Below are 15,301 nucleotides of genomic sequence, written 5' to 3'. Positions count from 1 at the left end.
GTTTGTTAGTGATATATCTCCCTAATGGACTGCCAGGTCTAAGCAAGCTACAGAAACGGATTTGGTGTCACAGCCAGCGACCTCTGGGCACACCACCCTCAAGGACATTTTGGCTAGAGGATTATCACTGCTATTCTGAACAATTAACTCTGCAGCCTCACTCCCAGTGCGCTGGCATGAAGTGAGCCAGAATACCGCAATGGTGACAAGTCAAACTTCAAATCTTTAATGATCCTTCCTGTTTGAACCTCTGATCTCCCACAGAGACACCTGCTTTCCTCACCTGGTACTCACTCCAATCAATATTCAGAGATTGGGTCAGAGAGACTGGGATGCTCAATGGAGCATCTACATAATCCTGCAAAAAACAGACATAACTGGTCAGAGAAAAGCCATGACTTGGAGACAACTGGCTCTAGAAAACAAAACAACGTCTGCCAAATGGTACATCTGGAAGAAATTATCTCAGCAAAGCATCTTTGGATGCAAAAACCTGTAGTAGTAAGAATCAACTCCCACTCTCGGAGGAAGGATGACTAGTGGACAAGACAAGCTTTTCACTGTTAAGAGCACAGAAAGCTAGGGATAAGGCATTTTAGTTTCTGAATTCCTATCGGGCTGTTCCTGCTCACTCAACCATCTCCTCCAGCGGAAGAGAGAATATGAAGACAGAACTGAGAACAGAGGCTATCAATGAAATATCATCAATACTCAAAAACAGGAGCAACCCATGCCTCCCATGAGAGGTCGAGCGTCCTGGAGTTCGGGATAATGATTCATTTATTTTACATATGACTTTTACAATGAATGAATCATGTAGTACATACACTATCTGTTTTGAACTGTTGATTTCCTCCTTGTGATTAGGAATAAGCATACAACATATACACCATAATTCAGGAACTCTTTGAGACAAGACTTAAGCGCACTAAAGCCCACAGCTTTCCATTTTGTAATATCCATGTACCTGTTTCCAGTTAAATATGAGACCTTCAGCTGTATAATCCCGATCTTTGTACTCCTTAAAAAATTCACAGCCTGCAAGAAAAGAGGTAATGAACAACCGTTCGGCTAACTGATACCTAACAACTGAACTGCTCTATGGGATCGAAAGTGCTGGCAGCCCAGAGCCCCAAAACAAATCAAAACCATTGCCTGTGGGAAGTGAAGAGCAGTAATCGGTACAGTCGGCAGCATGACCTCTCGGCAGCAACAACCCACAGCACGCAGCAGTGAGCACACTCACACAGCAGACAAAGGGCAAACTCCAAAAGCACAATAAGTCTGGAGATTGAGAGACAGATTTCACATCTTCCCAAACAACAGGTTTCACGGAATGACCTGTGCTTTCCAGGGCTACTGACTTTTGCACAGATCTGGAGAATCAGCTTGACATCCTGACTGAGAAGGAACTAGCAAAGGGAGGTGTTGGCAGAGCCCCAGGGAAAGTCAAATTCCACGGGGCATCTGCTGCAGGTAACAGGAAAGGGCCCCGTCAGAGCAGGCTGTGGTTTCTGTCATATTAAGTCTCCTCTTTCAAACATCAGAATTGCCCTACCTGAAGGAAGCAGGTACTTAACAACTTCCAAGGTAGCCTCTAAATGCATCCCAAGTAAGCCTTGGGAGGTTTACCACACACTGCCGGAGGAAGTGAGCCTCTGTAACCACCCCCTCAATGTGCAGAAGTTTGTCCTTTGGGTCCTGTTCTTCTCAAACAACTATTTGAAATCACTGCTGCAAACTGCAACCACTTAGTCACAGCTGAGCAGCACCATTAGCACTGCAGCTGCCTGCAGGCTGCACGAAGCACCTCTCCCACGGCACCGTGTACGTCACAGAACCTCCTGAGTGCCCGTATTATCAAGACACCTCTGTCCCAGGCACTGCTCACACGCACAACGATTCCTACCCTGTAAGTCACAAGCAACTCAAATGGAGAAAAATCTCTGTGCGAAGACAAGACTAGCTCTCAAGAAGACACAACCAGGAAGCAATCTCTTGGTTGAGATTTAACTCCAAACAAAAACAGATTTAAAGCAAAGAATGAAGGATAATGGCAGTAGGTGTTGGAATCTACAAAGACCAACCACCAGTCAGCTGGAAAAGAGGACTTCCGTACTGGAGAGCACAAAAACACCTACAGAGATCCCATTTTAACCCAAGCCTTTCACCCTAAATAGTCATGTCTGGACACTGTCTCGCTCACCCTAGACAATAGGATCTCAGAATAACTTCAGTTATAAATTACAAAACAGAAATTCTTTCAATGCAAATCTGTAAACATCAGTAAGAACATACCACTGCATTTGGCGAGTCACTAGAGGGGTTGCTGAGCCTTACATGTGTACACCTGGATTTAACTGAATGACAATATTCTCCTCTGGGGCAGCACTGTGGAAATCAGGCAACATCTGCAGGAAGGGTGTCCAGTTTTATAAAGGTCATCACTAGCATGGCAAGAAAGAGCTCCTAAAAGGCTTTCCCTAAACTTTACAAAAGCCACATGAGCAGAGACAGGGACTTATCTACACCATCTCCCAGGGTCTCAGTTTGCTAAGACAATCATCATCAGCTTATACCTGTGGCACTTGCTACAGAAACCAATAATATTTTTATACGCTTCTGCTATCTGCACAACAGACTTAATAGAAATCTTAACAGAGTTTTTCTGAATTGACACTAATTTCTGTATAAATAGAAAAGTATCTTTAAGATGTTTGAGGGCCACAACTAGTAACTGAGGAGAAGTTTGGGTTTGGAGCATCCATAACAGCTTTGGTTTTTTTTCCCCCCCTCTCCCCATCTTTGTGTGCAAGGGGAAAAAAAAAACAAAACGTCCTTTTCTGCAGACAGACCTCAAACACAGCAGTTTCACATCCAATCATATTACCAAGCCTGACAGCAGCAGCCAGCCAGCAATATTCAGCTCATCTTTAAGAGTGCAGCAAGTGACCCAGTGATGGTTGCTAGGAGCAAGGACTAATATAACCAGGGAGACGGACTGGAGTGGCTTGTGTCTTGGTCATACATTGCAGGCTCAGGTCAACAGTTTTGCCTAGCACTGAGTATATATTATAGAGGTTCTCTCTGCAAGCACTGGGACTAGGAAATGCTCTTAAGAACTGGGGCTGTATGTAGCTTCAATCAAATTATATATTTTGCATCAAGTAGTAGTTTGCAGTTGCAGGAATGGGAAAGGCCAAAATACTTTGGTGGCTACTGAGGGATCTCATCTTAACGTCAGCTCCATTTCCAGGACTTTTTCTCTGCGCTTGAATTCATTAGAACTGCTGAGAAATTCTTCTGCCATCTCAAAGAGAGCTTAATGCTGACTCACACTGCCAGAGGCTCCACTCCACTGCACTATGCTCAGTTTAAAAGAGCTTCCCCCTCCAGAGGGAGCATAGGAAACATTCAGCAAGCCACAGTCGTTTCACCACACACACAGGTAGTTCCCAGGCCCCAGAAATGGATTGTCACCTGTCCCTTGGGAGTCCCTCTGGATATCAGTCCTATACCTGGATATGGGATGGAGAGAAGCGTGAAATCAGCATAACGTTGAGCTTTGTCCACCTTCTCAGAAGACGTCACACTGTGCAGGACAAGAGGAGAACAACAGACATTTAGAGTATTTTTCACAAAGACACTGGCACCCAAAAAGCCACCTGTAGCATCTCCTCACACTATGACTTGACTCAGGAGTGGGCAGGGGCAGAACTCTAGCAACACATCCAAATCCAGATGGACAGGTATGGGAGAAAAACACTTAAGCTTTTCTCTGAGAGGACTATCAGAGGAAGCATCTCCATCTGTTTCCGTACACAAACAGAGGGCTCCTTTCTTCCCTTTCTGAAATTTTCACATCACCTAAAGCTCTACAGAGAAAAACTACTCAGATCACAGAAGACAACACTGCAAAGCAGGTATCTTCCCCATTGCTACAGCTTTATTTGACCTAAAACCTTGGGGTTCTCTTTACAGCACTGATTAGCTGATGATCCTTCTGTAGGACACTTCCAGGGGCTGCTCCCAGGCCAATAACCATCCGCAAGTGAGGGCTACTAGCTGCAATTCAAAGCCTGCAGAAAAACAAATGAACCCAGACTCACTTCAAGCCAAACTTCACCTTCTTGTTCTCCACCATCAGATCACAGATATATCGGACAGACAGGTAACGAAGCAGCTTGATGTCATGCCCTCTGACCTTGTCAAACAGCTGGGAGTCTGCATTTCTGCAACACGGTACAAGGTAAAGCCAAATCAGCAGGGAACACTGACCCTGTCAGTCTGACTGCCAGCATGATACAGCCACGGTGACTCTCAAACTACTTCCAGCCACAAGCCCTGAAGCACGAGCCTTGTCCCCACAGCTCAGAGTCACACTCTGCAATGAACTGGTATTGCAGACTTAGTGCTTACGTCCCTCCCCCCATATCTCACTCTGTTCTACAGCAACAAGCATGTAAGCAAAATACAGAAAATTTTCTCCAGCTTGGAGATCTGCTTTTTGATGAAGTAAACACTTCTGCGTAATTCAGAGGCCTTTTTAACAGCCTGACATCTTCCAACCCCCAACGCTTCCCCCAGCAGTAGATTAGCAGGCTTCAGTCACACTGGGTTTAGCCAGCCTTTAGCATCAGCATGTTCAAGCACACAATGAAAGGCTCTTTTCCAGAAGCAAGGAAAGTGAGATTCCAAGCTCAACGGTGATTTCAAGCTTGCACCAAAGCCCAGCTTGTGGAGGAAGGAGCAGCATTCAGTGTCTGAGCCAGCCAGGTTTGGTCCAAACTCCCTTTTCCCCATCCAAGTGACGCACACAAACCTAAGTGCAGAGTCTTCCTCTGAAATGTCTTCTGCATCTGCCCAAGCATCGTCAGAACCCCCTGCAAAGAAGACATTAAGAACTGAAACTTGTATACACCAATTCAATCCCCATGCCCTACACATATACATGTCCCCCAAAAGGCCAGTTTGGGGGTCTCCCTCCACATGTAAGTGCTCTCAATTGTCCTCTGTATTCCCTCTCCCTACAGAGCCTGTTTTCTAATGCAGCCCACCCTTCCCTTGTCCTTGCAAAGGACAGATGATCTCAGGTAATCTTGGCAGGTCAGTCCCATGACTGACAGCTGGAAGGGCACCCCGATGGTGCTGCGCAGTTCTTTGTCAAGCCAAGTTTCAGATCCCATACGCCAGACACCCAATACTCCCCTGAAGAAACTTCCCCAGAGTTTGGTATATCTCACCATTAGCTGCATTTGATTTGTGATGATCAGCCAAGCAACAGCAAGTTCTTCTCCTTTTTCTTCCCTTATTCCCACCCTCAATTTTGGGGGATCAATACCCTGAATCCATCAGGCTGCCTTACTTGCCTACATGCTTCCCATAACTCACTTTTCAGCCTCAAGTTCTTTTGCTTCTTCTCCTTGCATTATGAGGCACAGCACTCTCTTGTAGCACAGTGCTCGGAAACAGGCACCAGATTTCACGCTCTGTCCTATTATTCAGGGCCTGATATAAGCAGGTCCATAATAGAGCTCTGCACCTGCTCTCAGGAAAGCCTGGTCTCATGTCTCGGTCACCATCCCAGCACTGACCAGCTTAACCATGTAGCTTGTAAGAGATGGTTCCTCACTTACCTGAGAAGATATAGTTGTAGCCGGTACGCCCATAGAGCTCTCCCCAGCCAGCTAACGTTGCTGATCTGCAAATATGCTGGAGGAAGATTTTGTTATTAACCACATGCTCCAAAAGTCTTTTCTTTATCAGGCCTATGTCCCGTTTGTTGTCACATTATATAGATATGGCTGGTACCTACAGTGACTGTCTCTCAGCAGTCTTCCCTGCAACCCAACCCGACCAGGATTAAGTTCTCAAAACACATCAACCTCCCAAAAGCCTCAATCTGTAGCTAATTTTTAAACCACATATTTTCATCTCTAGTTATCCAATTCACTAATACATTCAATTCCTGATAAATTAGCAGTATTCATGCTCTGTTAATACCCTGCTTGAGCCTTATCCTTCACATTCCTGTTGATAAGATTATGGATGGTCACATCCAATGCCACACCGGGCAGTTCACTTCTACATATAAGGGTCAGCAGGTTCAGCCCATGACAGCTCCGGTCAAGCCACATTAAAATTGCCACAGGTATGATTTTGCTATTCATGAAGTGTTTCTGAATTGAATTAAGAAAACTGAATTAAGTTACATAAATTCTGAATGCAACTACTCCTGCTGGGCTTCAATGCAGCTTAAGCAATCCACATAAAAATTAGTCTAATTTCACTTTCTTGTAGATCCCCTTGCAGACAAGCCCACATATTCATAAGACCATTTATGCAATCTTGCCTCCCCAGGGAGCATAAACGGGAAACTTCTCTTTAGAAACAGAAGTTATTCAAAGAGAGCTCGCTGCTGGAGAGGATAAGGGGGCAGGAAGTGACAACAGTTGCATTTCCCCTCTCAAAGGCCAGATATCTTTGGTGCTTCAGAAGGAACGCAGAGATGTAGAAAATGTTAGCTCTTTGGTGCAATGCTCATGACATGGTGGGGAAAAACACCCTGAAGCCCCCACAGATGATTTACGTAGCCTACACAGCAAATGCTATCTATTACTGCAGACTGCCTGCCTGCACCTAAGACTAGATTTTGCAGCATTAGGAAAGGTAACAACCCACTGAAGACGTGGCTGCACAGTTCAAATGGCAGGGAGAAAGGTCATTTTCAGGTTAAGACAGGTAACCCACGAAGCTTTACCTTTCCCTTGTATAGAATGACTGGGCAAACAAATCGTCCTCTACACCTCGCCATCTTACTTCGGTTGATAAGGTCCTGTAGCTTGCCAACCTGCACAGTGCTCTCAAACCTATTGGACAGAGATTCAGTTCAGTACACAGCGCATCTTCCCGCATCTCTTTCAGTGAAGTGCCTACAGACACCCTGGGCTGTAATCCCCATCCCTTTTCCTTGGAAGCCAGCTCTGAAGTCAGCAAGCAAGAGGACACTAGAATTGCTCCCGCTGCTATCCAACACATGTGGACACTTTTCTGTCTCCTTTTCTTTATTTTGAGAGACCAGCTGCGCAGTCTGCAACAGCAAGGATCTTCAGGAGCAACAGGGAGCTGGCAATACGAGCACTGTCAGTGCTTGGCAGAACAGTCTGCTACAGACTAGCATGTGGAGTACTAGTGAATAACTGCCACAGTGAGCCAGTGTCTACAAAAATGTGTGTGCTGTTTTGCCTCTCCACAATCTTTTGTTCAAAAAGAAGCTCAGCACTGCTGACTATCAGAGTGAATTTTACAGGCAAAAATAAACAAAATAGAACCAAAGCTTAAACAGTCAATGAACCTTAATTCTGGTCACTTGAATATGCCCATTGCTGAGTAATTAGACAACTGTCTGTAAACTGGGTAGTGGCTTGAGGAGGGTAGTTAGATTAATGTCAGCTGAAGTTTGTTTGGTTCTCTGGTTAAAACAGAACAGAAATACCTTCTGGGCTTGAGACACATTCTGGAAGCAACTTCAAATTCCTATAATTTGTCTAAAGTACCAGTCTAGATTTGATAGGAATCCAAATTTACTTCTCAACTACCCAGAACTTCAGGAGGTACCGCCAACACAGGGGACAACTGGAGTTTCCACAAAGAATTGGACAAGCATCTAGATTGGCATAGTAGAAACCAGATGATGTTCAGCAATATAAAAATGTGTGATCACGCACTTAGAGACAATTAACAAGAATTTCCAGTCAACCCTTTCCTGCAGTGAAGCTTAGTAGAAGAATCTAGATGAAATGGTTGATTGCTGGATGCCCACAGGTTGTCAACACAGTAAGTCTGAAAAAAGGGACAAACAGGATCCTGGGAAACTCTCCAGTAAAACAGAGAAGTACCAGCATTACTGTGCAGAGCACAGGATCTCAGCTGAGACAAGCGTCTGATGACCTAAATCCAGGAGACACAGCTTCCTTGGCTGAGCAAATGAAGATTAAGTGAGGACACACCAATATATGCCTTAGGGTGAAGGAGAGAACTTAGCAACGGGGAAGGAAAAGAGCTCAAAGGATAATGCTGGCCTAAGAACAAATCGAAACTTTTATGCTGGAAATTAAAAGAAAGTTTCCAAGCCTCAGAGCAGTGAGAGTCTAAAGCAACCCACCTGCAGCAGGCATTCTGGGAAGGATTAAGAAATAAACTATTTTTAACATGGAAATCGGTCTGTTTATGGGAGAGATTATACGAGGTGGTGCTGGTGAAAGCAGAGAGAGCACAACCAGGACCTTCAAATCCTACTTTTTTTTTTAATAAAGAAATACATTCCCAGAATTCACAGTTGATGCTTAGGATTTTTCATGTTTTTCCCTACATATAACTATTTTGATTGTTTGGCTCCAAAAGAGCTTTGACATATCCTAGGATTTAAAGAAACAGAACCCAAGAAGCTCATCATCTTCCAATGTTTTGGACGCAAGGATGCTAAGCGCAAAGACAGGGAAAATGCTAACCCACTACGCTTCACAGAAGTGTACACAAGATTATGCGCAAGTTATGGAAGCATGCACCCGATCAACACAACCCAAACTCTGCTCAGCATTGTCACTGCAAACAGAGCCAGAAGCTCTGCTCAGCAATCTGTTTCTCTACTAGCACACCCTCCTCAGAGAGCATCTGACTAACACACACCTCAGGAACAGCCTGCGAGCAGCTCCAGCAGAGTCTGCTTCATATGTTACACCTAATACCAAACTATTTTAAACCTTTGGGAGATTCTGATGTACAGATTTGGTTTTGGGGTTATTTTTAAGTGAACGTGCAAGATTAAGAGACACATCTTGCACTCTGCACCAGCTGTCTCTAACGTTTCCTTTATGATGGAAAATATTTGCAGGGCAGGGGGGGAGATGATAAAAACTTTAACACGGTGTTACCAGAATAGCTCTGTGGCACTGCTTCTACATCCAGAAAATGGGATACAACAAAACTCAAACCCCATGAAGATCAGAAATAATAGGAAAAGCACCTGCCCTGAGAGCGGAGACTAGCCAACAGGTTTCACCTCTAGCACACTAACTGCATTCCCAGGAGAGGCACCATGGCATGGAGGAATGAATCGGATCAGCTTGGCAGGACTGCGACAGAGGGCGAGATGGGAGTCCAGCGCCCCACTGGGGTGGCAGAGGATGAACTCCTCTCCTGTGCCTGTTCAGCAGAAAACGTGCGTGCACACACCCACGAGACCCTCCACTCCCCTTCACTGCTTTGCAAACAGGACTCTCGGATCCCCTTGTCCTAAGAATCGTCATCAGTAAATCCAGAGATGAACACGATCTGAATTTTCAGCGATACGCGAATATAGCTGTGGATAGACTACTGTAGTGAGGGGAAAGAACTGCTCTGCAGAACAGGCGCAGTGCTCTTACAGGGACAAGTGTTTACAGGTAGCATAGGTAGGAGTAAGTTCCACTGAAAAAAAGTTTCAAAACAAGAGTACACTTCAAGAGCAGTGTGACAGAACCTCATCACAACTGCTTGGGGCAGGGGAGAGAAAGAGGAAGGAATGACGTATATCTTAAGTCTTACTTATGAACTTTTCAGGTGTTTTTGCTTTTCAGAAGTTTGTTTTCCAGAAGATGCCACTGGACAACCTTTCTCCGTGTTAATCCCACCACCACCCCCTCCAAACCTGAATTGCTCTTTTCAAATGTGAGGGAAATATTTCCTGCAGGAGCAAGTAATCATTTTGTCAACTGTAAATTTTATACAGGCTTGAAGAAGAGAGGCTTCTCTTTGGTTAGCCATAACAACATTGGAACTTAAGTGTTTCTCTCACATCCTATATACATTTTCAGATTATGTGCAACTGTAATCATACGTTTGGAGTACAGACACATAACAGAATCAGCAAGCAAAACCAAAGACATGGCCTATGCCTGGGATGTAGACACTGTTATGAAGTGCTGTGACAGTAACCCTAAGACAGCAAGTAAAGAATTGAGCACATCCCTCCTTTTCCATTCCCTGCAGCATCTGCTCACTCCTTTTATGGGGACATGAGTTTTCAGAGCCATTTGCACATGGAAGGAGCTCCTGGCTGTCAGACGCTCTCCGCTGCTTTCTGCGGCTCATCACAGCAGCACCTAACACAGGGCACACGCTGCCCCGGCTGTTAGCTGAAAACACACACCAACCTCTTCCCACACTTCCGTTGCCTCATGGGCCTGCCTGAGTTTCAGAGTCCTGTTAGCAAAGTTTGATGAACCCTTAAGCAACATCTGTTCTTCCCCCAGCTGCACAGCCACCGAACAAACAGGACCAAGAAACTCATCTGGGTTAAAAATAACCGTTCTTTGCTAGTTCCCCACACAGCTTCAGAAACAGCTGTACCAGCAGAACTGACGGGGCAGGGCAGAGTTAGCATAAGCTAGAACTGCTTCCAAAAAAAGTTTGGTATTCTCAGAGGTGCGAAGCGTCTTGCACACTTCAAGGAGCTCTTACCAGCTGAATAAGAACATTACAAAGATGAAAGGCAGCCAAAGACATTAGGTCCTAGAGGGAGTGTCCCATTCACTGGAAGAGGTTCTTGCGTTCTGTAACACAAGAAGTGCAATGTTCTCTATATTGCTAAGATTTGCTTGTATTTCACAATTACTCCATAGAGTACAATGCTGCAACTAAAAACTGGATTCATGTAAAAGTGATTTAGCAGCTTTTACTGAGATTATTGCCCAGAAAACAGGGAGGAGGGGAGAATGAAGGAGAGTACGTTTCCCTGACTCTCTAGGACAGCAAATCAAGACTTGAAAAGAATTGGTATTTAAAATGTTTATTTCCATTGCCAGCTTGCAAAAGTCTCAGAAGAAAATGGGACACCGGATGTAATTTTACTTGTTTTGAATATAATACCCATCAGAAAAATTAAATACCCTTTGCTCTTGCAAGGACAGGAAAGATGGCAGCATTTGCTTTTCCTTCCCTAAAGACACTCTTACTTATCAGCTATTTACATATTTACAGCTTCAGACTTCAGTTTCTCTCCTTTCTAAGGAGTTCAGTCTTTTCTAATCTTTAAGCAGAATTTCTCCCACCTGTCCATCAGTTGTCACTTTTGTCCACAGACCCTTTCCCTCTACAGCCTCTGGATGACACATATTCAGCATGACAACGGACGGCTTGCCATCAGGCAAGGCAGCTGGAGACATGCCACCACTGTGACCATACCCCGGAGTATGTTACCCTTGTTACAATCACAGTTAAGTTCGGAGAACTGCATTATGCTTTTTTGGAAGAAAGAAAATAAAAGGCTGTTGTTACAGCGATAGGGAGCAGATAAAACCCAGCTGGAAGCGAGACCACTGCAGTTCTGAGCATGTGGGTCAAAGTCCAGAAACGCATTGACATCCACTAACACTAAACAGCAAGCAAGCGCTTCCCATTAGGTCACCAAGCCTAAACACCTACTGATCCATATACCACAGCGGGAGCAGATTACTTCTGCCGAGATTGTCTTGGCCTGTTCTGTCCCTACTTGGGGTGCAAGGTGGACTGGAGCACCATGAGATACTTCCCAGACCAAACTTTCTGTTATCACAGGCCCTCTAACACAACCAAAGGCACCTCATGAACACAGTGAGAGCACCCCACAGCCCAGCACCCAGCCACGTGCCTCTGGGAAAGCTAAAGCACAGGAGTCATTAAGCATCAACACTGCCCTTGCAGCTACTCAAGCACAGCACCCAGCAGAGCCGGAGCTGCACTGGAGCACCCCATTTCCTTCGTGCTCCCCAAATTACAGGTTTTAACTTAGGAGTTTGTGCACAAGGAAGCTCAGGAGACTTTGGGAGCAAAGAGCCAGGAGGGTGGAGGAAACCCAAGGCGGGTGGGCAGCAAAGCGCAGCCCCGACGCCGCTCGCAAACTGCACGGGAGGGGACACCCGGGAGCGCGCAGCCCCGGGACCGGCGGGTGACACACCCGGATAAAGTCAGATTCCCGGGAGCGCCAAGGCGGCGGGGACGAAGCTGCCGGTGCAAAGCGCGGAGCCGCGGGCCGGGGCCGGGCCGGGCCGGGGCAGGGCAGGGCGGGCCGGGCCCGGGGCAGGGCAGACCGGGCCGGGCCGGGCCCTGGTGCCTTACGGGTCGCGGGCGGCGCCGGCGTCGCGCTCCAGGAGGACGATGTGGCGCGGGTAGTGGGCGCAGACCTCGCCGTGCGCGTTGGGGATCACGCTGTACCGGTAGTCGCGGCCGAAGAGCTCCAGGCAGCGCCGCTCGATCCGCTCCACCTGCGCAAGGCCACGGCGTCAGCACCCGCCGCCGCGCCGGCCCGGCCCCCCGGCCCCCGGCCCTCACCTTGGCGGCGCCGCCGCCGCCGCCGTCCTTGGCGCGGTACTGCGCGCGGGAGAACTCCAGCAGCAGCTCGGCCAGCGCCCGGTCCCCGCAGCCCGCCGGGGGGCAGCCGCGGGCCGCCGCCATCGCCGCGCCGCTCAGCGCCGCCGGCCCATGGCGCCGCCCCGCCGCCGCTTCCGGCGCCGCCCACGCCCGTCCCGCGCGCGCCGCCAATCGCCTGCCGCCTGCCCGCCCCGAGTGCCCGCCCCTTCCGGGCGCACTGCGACGTCATCGCGAGGCGACGGGCAGCCGCCTGTCCGCCGCGCCGCGCTGCCTGCTCTGCCGGGGGCCCTGATTCCCCCCGGGCCGGTGCCCCGTTCTCCCCTCGGGGCCCGGATCGCCACCCCCGGGGCCCAGATCGCCACCCCCGGGGCCCGGCCCCCTCCCCGGCTCAGCTCCCCCAGCCCGGGCCCGGCTCTGCAGAGGCTCTGCGGGAATTGCCGGTTTCCTCGCGCTCCCGTCGCGGCCGCGCCGCGTCCCTGCAATCCGCGCCGAGCCCGGGGGCTCCCTTAAGCGTCAAACGCCCGGAAACCCCGCTCTGCCTTCAGGGCGCTTTATCCCGAGGCAGGGTGGCTTGCCGTGCGGGCGCCGCTGCCTGCCTGCCTCCTCGGGGCCCTGTCGCTTCGCATCACCGTGCCTTTTCCGTGCCAGCGCAGGTCTGACGGGTCCCGGCTGTTTCCCTCCGGCTTGCGAGAGCCTGCTGAAACACGCTCGTTCGCATGCTCGCAGCAGCAGCCCGGCCTGCGCGGGCCCTGGAGGCAGCAGGCAGGAGGCCAGGGAGCCGTTCCCTCGGGGCTCGTCATGCCCCGGCAGGCTTCAGTGCAAGGGAGCGGATCCGTATGCAGCAACAAGGCGGGAAGGGCTTGTCCGGGTCTACGCGTGAATAAAGAGATCTTTAGGTGCCAAAGCATTTTCTGTAATTCACATGAAACAGGATAAATGGGACCCAAGTGGAAAAACGTGGGCCAGTAAAACTGCAACCAGAGCAGAAACATGCTGGAAATAAGGAACTGGTGTAGATTTAGCCAGAGCCTCCCTCTATCTACAATAATAAAGTAAAAGGAAGTGATTCAGAAAGTAGTTTTATTTCTAATGATAGCAAGGCCTCATGCATAAGGTGAATGATGACTTTTCATTTAACCTGGTGAAAGGAAGCTAACTATGAAACTGCTGCATGGACATCTGGGGAGTTTGTTTAAAAGTGAAGCATGAGAGAGAAGGTTTTAATCTGAGCAAGCAAAATAAGGAACCTGGAGAAGTTTGTGACTGATCTGACAAGGAGGAAATAATCCTTTGGTGCTGAGGGCACAAGTAAGCAAGTAACTGGAATTTAAAGCAAGCCCCATAAAGATCCCTGGGTAATCCATGACAAAGCGATTTCAATTTACCAGGCAATAAAAGGCTTCTGGCCCAGGCTGAAGCCTCCAGTGGGTGAGGAGCACCGTGACGCTGCCTGAGTGACAGCCCAAAATGTGGCCGGAAAGCAGCCTGCTGCAGCAACGCCCAGAAGCTTCATGCAGTCCAGCAAGAGGAGCACAGCCTGGCGCCAACGCCGCGCTGCCAGTACAGTACAGGCCTGTGCGCTGCCAAAGCACGGCACACGCTCCCTGTTCCCACAAACACTGAAGCTGCAAAATGCAGCAAGTTGTAACGATATGGAGGGCATTAAAGCTTTGCGTAAATCACGTTTAAGTCTGCGGAAAAAACTTTGGCAGGCTGCAAAGAGAAACAGTTGCTGGGTTAAAGCTAAACAGTAGAAAACGTGAAAAGGGTTGCAGAAAGAGTACACCTGGGAGAGAAGCTAGTATGGGCAGAGGCTGGCAGACAACAGTGAATTGGAGCTGTCACAGCAGCTGCGGGAGGGGCACATCCATGGCTGGTGGAGAGTGGAATGGACACTTGTGCTTAACCTTGTTGCCCAAATCAGCGATCCGACAGTGGGACTGTGCAGAAATGCCCAAAGGGTGCAGGATGCTGCTCTTAATTCAGAATTCAGAAATGGCGGTGTATATTAAAGAAGCCCATCTCAGATATGTGACTGCAAACACAAAACCAGCCCCAGTGACACCTCCAAGGTGTGTATTAGCACAGGTTTTACAGCACTCACTGCACACTCGAGAGCAATAGCTTACATGTCCTGGATGGTAGCGAGGACAGTGCCAACACCTCACATAGGCACAGAGCCAGCAAATACTCTTTGTAGCAGATGGGGCGTTAATAGAAACCACTGGTTACCTCTGCCAGACACACACAGCAAACAGCTCCTTTTCTCTTACAGGGGAATACAGATTTTTTTCATCTGCAAATGTCTGATTTGCAAATCAGCTACAAACCTTGAAGAGACCTGGAGGCCAATGAAACCTCTGGAGCATTTCACAAAAGCTCAGTACAACAAAAGCTGCAGCTAAATACCATGCATTTTAATTGGATTAAAAAACAGTCCAAGACTGCCTGGTCTCTGCTGGTATTTTGGCGCCAGCATGAAGCTGCAGGGGTGGGGGAAGGATCTTGCAGGGTTCCCTTAACAAAGCGCTGCCTCTGGCCAGCGAGCAGCTCCCTCTCTCAGCAGGGTGACCTGTCCTCAGGAGTCCACTGCTCAGGCCAACAGCTTGCCAGCCCTGACCTTGCACACTCGCGTACCCAGGCCCCCACTACGTGGGGACACACCGGACAGGCTGGATCGGGGCCCTGCTGCTACCAGTACAGTGCATGTTGGTGGCCTCTTGCTCCAGCTCTACCAAATTGCTGCCCACGCAGGCAGGCTCCTGCGGCAGCCTGCAGTTCCCCTCGGGCTGTGCAAGGGCTGGCGGGAGGCTCCCCGCGAGGTGAGTCCAGATGTGCACAGCTGTCCGTCTGCTGTGACCAGCCAGGGGCCGTCGCTGCTCCCCGCGCAGGGAGCGTGAGGAGGGGCCGCCTG

The 15,301-nt window shown here is 48.7% G+C and overlaps 1 protein-coding gene across 5 annotated transcripts in view; it reads right to left on the bottom strand.

The window, feature by feature from the left end:
* The window catches only part of MTMR14 (myotubularin related protein 14), a 33,390-nt gene extending 20,902 nt beyond the window's left edge, over positions 1-12,488 (bottom strand). For 2 of the 5 annotated variants that reach the window (XM_067303360.1, XM_067303364.1), the window contains exons 1-9: positions 12,349-12,488; positions 12,136-12,281; positions 6,761-6,869; positions 5,637-5,712; positions 4,823-4,883; positions 4,110-4,232; positions 3,519-3,592; positions 968-1,038; positions 284-358 (exon numbers count right to left, since the gene is read on the bottom strand). In XM_067303360.1, coding sequence (XP_067159461.1) covers positions 284-358; positions 968-1,038; positions 3,519-3,592; positions 4,110-4,232; positions 4,823-4,883; positions 5,637-5,712; positions 6,761-6,869; positions 12,136-12,281; positions 12,349-12,471 — 858 coding nt within the window. In that variant the 5' untranslated portion in view covers positions 12,472-12,488. Of the gene's footprint in view, positions 1-283; positions 359-967; positions 1,039-3,480; positions 3,593-4,109; positions 4,233-4,822; positions 4,884-5,636; positions 5,713-6,760; positions 6,870-10,500; positions 10,528-12,135; positions 12,282-12,348 lie in introns of those variants that run through there. The other 3 variants (XM_067303361.1, XM_013960351.2, XM_067303363.1) reach the window with 3 other exon arrangements.
* Between the last annotated feature and the right edge of the window lie 2,813 nt (positions 12,489-15,301).

The sequence above is a fragment of the Apteryx mantelli genome, chromosome 12, assembly GCF_036417845.1.
Source record: "Apteryx mantelli isolate bAptMan1 chromosome 12, bAptMan1.hap1, whole genome shotgun sequence".
NCBI lineage: Eukaryota > Metazoa > Chordata > Aves > Apterygiformes > Apterygidae > Apteryx > Apteryx mantelli.
This window is presented reverse-complemented; position numbering and strand designations above follow the sequence as displayed.